Here is a 7,818-nt window from a genome sequence, read left to right as displayed (position 1 = left end):
TTCTCTTATTCCTCTTGCAAGAGTTTCAAGTACTATGTAAAAGAAAAGTGGGGGTAGTGGGCAGCCCTGTCTGGTTCCTGATTTCAATGGGAATGCTTCCAGTTTTTCTCCATTTAGAATGATGTTGCCTGTGGGTTTGTTATGTATGGCTTTAATTATGTTGACATATGTTCCCTCCAGTCCAATTCTCTCTAGGACTTTGAACATAAATGCATGTTGAATTTTGTCAAAGGCCTTCTCTGCATCTATTGAGATGACTATGTGGTTCTTGTCTTTGAGCCCATTTATACGGTTTATGATGTTTATTGACTTACATATATTGAACAATCCCTGCATCTCTATGATAAAGCCAACTTGATCATGGTGGATGATCTTTTTGATGTGTGTCTGTATGCGGTTTGAAAATATCTTGTTGAGAATTTTTGCATCTATGTTCATTAAGGATATGGGTCTATGGTTTTCTTTTTTGGTTGTATCTTTACCTGGCTTTGGTATTAGAGTGATGCTGGCTCACCCAAGGAGTTGCGGAAAGAAATTCAATGAAGTTTTAACTGTGGAAGAGCACAGCTACATCATGAATGTAAATAGAAATAAAAATGACAGGATTCAATACTCATCTTTCATTAATAACTTTAGATATTAATGGACTGAACTCCCCTAGAGTGTCTAGTTCCCCTAGGCACTCCTGTGTCTAGTCAAAAGACACAGACTAGATGAATGGGTTAAGAAACAAAACCCATCTTTTTGTTGTCTGCAAGAAACCCATCTCACTTTCAAGGACAAACACTATCTTAAAGTGAAAGGATGGAAAAAAATATACCAAACAAATGATACTAAGAAAAAAGCAGGCATAGCCATTCTAATTTCTCACAAAATAGACTTTAATCAGAAGAGCTAAAGAGGGCCACTTCATTCTGATCAAAGGAACAATAAATCAAGAAGATATTACAATCATGAACATATACTCACCAAACTCTGGTGCACCCAATGCAAAAAAACAATACTACAGGACTTTAAAACCCAGACTAATCCCAGCTCATTAATAGTAGGAGACATCAATTCCCCACTGTCTCCATTAGATAGGTCAACAGGGCAGAGCGTTAACAGAGAGACATCTGAATTAAACAATACCATATATCAAATGGACTTAACAGACATCTACCGAGTATTCCACCCAAGCACCAAAGGACATACTTTCTACTCAGCACCCCATGGAAACTTCTCCAAAATCAGCCATATACTGGGGCACAAAACAAACCTCAACAAATACAAAAAGATTGAAATAATTCCATGCATTCTATCAGACCACAGTGCAATAAAGCTTACAATCAACACCAGAAGAAGCCCTAATCACCACATGAACACATGGAGATTAAACAACATACTCCTGAATGATGAATGGGTCAAAAGAGAAATTAAGAAAGAAATAAAAGTATTCATGGAACTAAATGAAAAGGACAATACAACACAACAAAACCTCTGGGACATGTTGAAAGTGGTCCTTAGAGGGAAGTTTATAGCTCTAAGTGCCTACATCAAAAAATCGGAAAGAACACAAATAAATGACTTAACGTTGCAACTCAACACACTTGAAAAGCAACAGCAAACAAAACCCAAACCCTGCAGACAAGAAGAAATAACAAAAATCAGGGCAGATATTAATGAAATTGAAACAAAGAAAACAATACAAAGAATCAACGAATCCAAGAGCTGGTTCTTTGAAAAGATAAACAAGATTGACAGATCACTAGCCCATTAACCAGAAAGAAAGAAAGAGCACCTCCAAATCAACAAAATGAGACACCAGAAATTACAGAACATTATAAGGGGATACTTTAAAAACCTATATGATACTAAATTTGAAAACCTAAAAGAAATGGATGGATATCTAAAGGCATGGGAATCACCAAAACTAAACCAAGAAGAGATTAACAGCTTAAACAGACCCATAACACAAAAAGAAATTGAAACAGTAATACAAAACCTCCCACCTAAAAAACCCCAGTACCAGATGGATTTACAGAAGAACAGCAGAATTCCATCAGACTTTTAAAGACAATCCACATCCAATACTACTTAATTTATTCAAAAAGATAGAAATGGAGGGAGAACTTCCAAATTCCTTCTATGAAGCCAGCATCACTCTAATACCAAAGCCGGGATCCTTTATCTTTTAAGAGTCTGTTTGACTGCCACTCTCTGTTGATTTGAGATTCTTTTCCCCTGCCTTTTAATTTTTTAATTGGCTGAGAAAACAAACCCAACTATAACCCCCAGACAGATAATGTGCCAACCACAACATATATGGGACTTCTTGGATCTCCTCTGAAGACCACCAGCTCAACTCACTGAAGTCAATATAAACCAAGTCAAAACTGTGAAATGATAGGGCAGCATTACTGTTGAGATTCCAATGTCCTGAACCCTGGAACGGGTACTGCCCCTGTCCAAGCAGGAGGCATAGTGGAAAGGCCACACCAGATGACTGCAGTTCTCTCTGCTCTGCTTGGGCTAGCTTCAGGGAGATTTTCTGAGACTTACTACTGAAGACATTGTGGAGATTGTATTCTTTGCCTTCTCTGTAGTTATCTTAGCGCTCTCTCTCCTCTCTCTCTCTCTCTCTCTCTCTCTCTCTCTCTCTCTCAAAATAAATGAAGGCAATTAGAAAAGTAACTAAGATTGTGAAAAAACTCCTAGACTTGAGATTAGAAATGAACTAGTTTCCCTGTAATTAAACTTGAAATAACTGGGGAAAGGGACAAAATAATCCTTTCAGACTTTTTGGAGTTTCTAGAAGCTGGCTCCCGGAAAAGATAAACTTTACAATGGAATAGAAAAAAAAAAACTTTTTTTAAAACCACCGTCACCCAATCATCTTCCTCTCCTGCAACTGTGGCCCAGAGCAACCAAGGAGACCTGGGAGAAGCGTGGCCTGCCAAAATCCCCCAGCATGGCTTAAATTCTCAGCTTTTAACATTTTGAGCCTGATTGTTTAAAAGGTACAGGCTGCATCCAAAAATAACATCAGCTGTAATAATGCAAACTCTGTTTTCTCTCCCTGGGCACTGGATTCACTCTTCTTTTCCTCTCTATTGGGCTTCCCTCAGGAAACCTTGGAGTCTTTGGAAGAGGTTTGGGGGAAGGGAAAAAGAACAGACAACGGGACACAGGACCCCTGGTCATAATGATGGACACTAACAGTGGGCAGTTGTTCTTCTTACTAAATAAAGCTATACCCAATGCTGCTAAGATTTTAAACCGGGATTAACTATTTTCAACAAGTTATTTTTTTCAGGAAATTAAATTCCAGTGTGACTCACATGGAGAGTCACATACCACGCTCAGATAGGACATGTGCTTCCAGATGGAATCATACTATGATTCACAATTACAATCAAAGCTAAAACATGGACTTTCGCTGGCACAAGCATTTAATCCCAGCACTCAGGAGGCAGAGGCTGGCACCCAGGAACATCTGCTCTGGGAGCGGCTGCGCCCCGCGGCGGAGGAGGCGGCAAAGCCCAGGTGGAACTAGAGGGATGTTGGAGTTCCGCTCTTTGTAACATCACCCCTGACATCAGGGCAAGAACCTTCGCAGTAGCACAGCGGACCCGACTGGAGTCAGGGGCGACACCACCCACGGCAAAGAGCTGGGCCAAGGGCACCTCCCGGGCCGGGGCGGAGCCGACCCCGAGCCCCGCCCATCCCGCGCCCGCGGATTGGCCGGTGTCTCGTTCGCAGTCGGGAAACGGTGAGCTGCTGAGTAGCACAGCTCGGCTGCCGCCATTCTGGGCGCTCCCAGGCGCGCCACGCTCGCCCTGCGAAGTAGCCTGAACCCGGCTCTGGCCCTGCGGCCCCTTGCGCCTGAGGTATGGGCCGCGGGGAGGTGGGCGGGGCCTGTGGGGTGGGACCCACGAGAGCAGGAGGTGGGCGTGGCCTGTAGGGTGGGGACACGTGTGCAGGAGGTGGGCGGGGCCTGTAGGGTGAGGACCCGGGTGCAGGAGGTGGGCGGGGCCTGTGGAATGAGGGCCCCTTGTTCTGGGGGTGAGCAGAGTCTGTGGAGTGGGGACTCTTGTGCAAGGGGTGGGCAGGGCCTCTGGGGTGGGTATCCGTCTACAGGAAGTGGGTGGGGTCTATGGGCGTGTCCGGTGGGTGCAGGGAAGTGGGCGGGGCCTGTATGTGTTTTTGGGTACCAGTGGTCTGCAGGGTCTGTATGTTGTCCTGGATACCAGTGGTCTGTAGGATCTGTATGTTGTCCTGGGTACTAGTGGTCTACAGAACCCTGTTTCTGGTGCCATCCCAGCCCTGGCTCCCACCACGGCAACGCTCGCCAGGTTGTGGAAGGCTGGGGCGCTGTGGGCCTCCTGCTGAAGGGTTTTAGAACCTCCACCCAGAGCATTTCATCCTGACGGTGGAGGAGGAGGGGACCTGGCCGCCGCTTCCGACCCAGTACCCTCTGCCTTGACAACCAAACGCGGACATTTTTCGGAGAAGCTCCAGCAAGTCAGGGTCGCAGCGTGGGAAGACCTCTGCCCAGCAGGCCATCAAGCTGAGCAGGCACCAGAGCCTCAGGAAACTGCTTCAGTCTTAGCTGTTCAACCTAATAACTTGAATGAACCCAGTTCTTTTCCTGTTCATGTTGAGGCTGTCATTCCTTACCCAAGTAGCAGAATAGGAAGCTGGTCAACCTAGTCCACAGAGAGGATTGTGGTGGACCCTGCGGAAGGGGCAAGTGGCTATTCACTCCTGTTGCCCGCACAGCTTGTCATGATTCTATTGTGGCAGCACCACGAATTATTTCCTTACAATTGTTGTCTACGCTTAGGTTTTAATCTCTACCAATATTCTCTTTTATGACTGAATTGTTAGTCATTGCTGGGAAAAACGCGTCTTAAATTGGGCAGAAGGGAGCGTGAACATGGTTTCGCCCCAGTTCTGTCCAGATGTGCAACAGAAATCTCTCAAATCATTTTTATCTCACAACCCCCTTCTCTCTGCAGGTTCCCTACTGTATCGTATCCTGGAAAAGATAATAAAAGTTTATGCCTTTGACAATTATTTAATCCACCAAATACAGTTTGAATAAAGTATTGTTATAAATGTACTTTATTTTTCCGATATAATTTATCCATTTTTTTAAGTATAGATAGTAGGCAGCTCTAATAATTCTGTCGGTAGATTTTTGTTAAAAAGCACAGAAAATGTCCACTAAATGCAGAGACGGCTGCCGTTTTTGATGGCAAGCCTGCGATCTGAGCAGCAAGAACGATTCATAATAAATATCAACGGATTTAATTCAAGTGATAAATTTATATTAAGTCTTATGTACATAAATGCAGTGTTTTATTAAACAAGATTATATCAAAAAATGCCTCCTTTATCTAAATATACCAAGTGGTCAATGTGTGCAATAATTTTTCCATACCTTTGTAGACACAAAATCTGCTTTTAACAGATTTTTCTGGTATTATTAGCTTCATGAAATGGGCACAAGATTATCACAATTTGAACATAAGATGGGTTTTTTTAAGTATAATGCCATACAAATGTGCATACACATACATACGTGCATATATATATATAGATATACACTGTACACGTATATACGTTTACATAGAGAGATACACACAACAAGTAATTTCTGGCAAAGCATTTCCTGATGAAAATTAAGTGCACTCAAAGCAAGAATTAGAAACTTACATAGTGAATGGAACTATAGAATAAATTAATAATTCTTGGGTATTTTCACCACACTGGTACAACATTAAAGCCCATCTTCATTTTGTGTTTCTCGTTAGAACCTTACAGTGATTCAGACAATTCCAACAGTTTTTCTTTTTTCTTTTCCTAACCATTCATCGTCTATTGCCAAATTTTGTGATGCAGTTGGATAATGCACAACTTCCTAATGCATTGCCTACATCCATTATACTTTTGCATAATGGTTTCTTTGCTGAATGTAGGAACAATGCTTTGGCCTAAGTAACAATTTCTCTTTAAAAAAAAAAAAACAAAAAAAACCTTTCTCCTAGTAAACATTTTCGATGTATATGGCAAAAAACACAGAGTTTACAAACTTCTTTTAGATATGTAACTCTAGGCACATACACTATGCATTAAATTTGAAATCTAAAGTTAAACTTTATGTGACTCCTGATTGTCATTCTCTTGTGTAATTATGATAGTAGTGCCTTTGTATGAGCAATTTTTCATGAAAAAGTGACTAAAGGGGGAGGAACCCACATGCTTAACGGTAATTATCTTTATTGAAATCTACAAAACCACATCTGTGAAGAGTCAACAAAAGAAATGGAAACACCAATGATTCTATTGTGTCCCTTGTTGCCAGACCCAGATTTGGTTGGAATGTAAAACAATTCTATCCTCCCCCAAATACTGAAATTTGATTTATCTTTCTTCAGGTATGCTCATCTTTTGCTACTGGCCCCAGACAAACTGAAGGAACATTCTATGAGTTTTGTACTTACTATCTTAAACCCTCAATGATGAACAAGTTCTTGGAAAACTTTGATAAAAGTGTTCATCTGAGGACAGCTTACTCTGAGTTGATTGGATATTGGAGTGTGAAATTCAGAGGCAGAATAAACAGAGTATTTCAAATTTGGAAGTATGGTATGAGTCATCCAGTTTAAATGTTCAGTATAGATTTTCATTATTAGATGCTATATGAATCTTGGATGGCTCTATATTACCATATATACAGATTAAGTAAAACTTTTTAAAAGCAATGCAGTACCAGAAAGTAAATTCTGTGGTTACGCTTCTCAGTGGTCCACTTTTAATAACCTTTTCCCAAAGGTTAAGATCACAAAATGAAGTGTCTTTTCTTAATAAGCTAGAGCTAGGTATCAGCATCTTCATGGAAATCATTAATGCACAGGGCTTTGAGTTGATGGTGGTTAAGAGGGGATGACAGTCAACTTTTGAGTCTTCCCTCAGCTCTGGATCTAATGATTCCACTATGTTGAGAGACCACTTTTATTTCTACTTCTTATAGTTTTTAGGAATTTACCATCATGCTAGTCTGGAGGTAAAGGAGAAAAAACTACTGAGCACTCTTCCCATATAAAAGCTGGACAACTCTTAAAGAACAGATTACAAAGTTATTCAGAATGCTTGTTAACTCTTAAAAAGTCTGTTCTTAATAGTCCACATCACAACTTAAGGATGCTCAACAAACTCTTAATAATTAATTGCATGTAGTGTCTGGTCATCAAATTCAATTAATGTTAATAAAATAGTTTAATAAGAAATATATTCATTCTTTCTATAACATGGGCATCTAGGGCTTTTTCCATGTAAGAACAAAAGCACCATTAATACAACTTAGGCTTCATACATAGATCAAGTTAAATCATGGCTTATTGGGAAAATAATGAAGTCCAATAGACTCACTCCCAACAGTAAGATAGGTGTTTTTCCTTATCCGCAGCACAGACTCTATGACTGTCTTGTACCTTAGTCTCATGGTGTCTTAAGAGTAAATGTAGTACTAGGCCCATACGTTGGCCCACGTCTATCTGGTTCAGTGTCGCGAGCCATGACTCTGTCCAGCAGAGCTGAGGAAAAACGACACAGACACCAAGGTGAGGTTCAAGCTTCTGTTTCTTTTTCTTCCTTTATTCTCTCTTATTCTTTCTCATATTCTCTTTACTATCTCACCCACTATGATGCTGCTTCGTTCGTAGTTCTCCTATATCTCTCACTTCATCCTCTCTCACTTCATTCTCTCTTACCTCATTCTCTCTCACTATAATGCTGTCTCGTGTATGCTGTTCTGTTCTTTTCTATTCTATT

General features: G+C 41.0%; 1 protein-coding gene across 1 annotated transcript in view; it reads left to right on the top strand.

Annotated features, from left to right (window-relative positions):
- Nucleotides 1-3,352: 3,352 nt before the first annotated feature.
- Nucleotides 3,353-7,818, top strand: part of LOC103748932 (protein NipSnap homolog 3A-like) — a 12,543-nt gene continuing 8,077 nt past the window's right edge. The window contains 3 exon segments of the mRNA XM_029555293.1: nucleotides 3,353-3,514; nucleotides 3,768-3,869; nucleotides 6,423-6,633. Coding sequence (XP_029411153.1) covers nucleotides 3,353-3,514; nucleotides 3,768-3,869; nucleotides 6,423-6,633 — 475 coding nt within the window.

Source organism: Nannospalax galili, unplaced genomic scaffold (assembly GCF_000622305.1).
Source record: "Nannospalax galili isolate Female #2095 unplaced genomic scaffold, S.galili_v1.0 scaffold105, whole genome shotgun sequence".
NCBI classification, from domain to species: Eukaryota; Metazoa; Chordata; class Mammalia; order Rodentia; family Spalacidae; genus Nannospalax; species Nannospalax galili.
The sequence above is the reverse complement of the archived record's forward strand: the minus strand, read 5'-3'. Positions and strand labels throughout refer to the sequence as shown.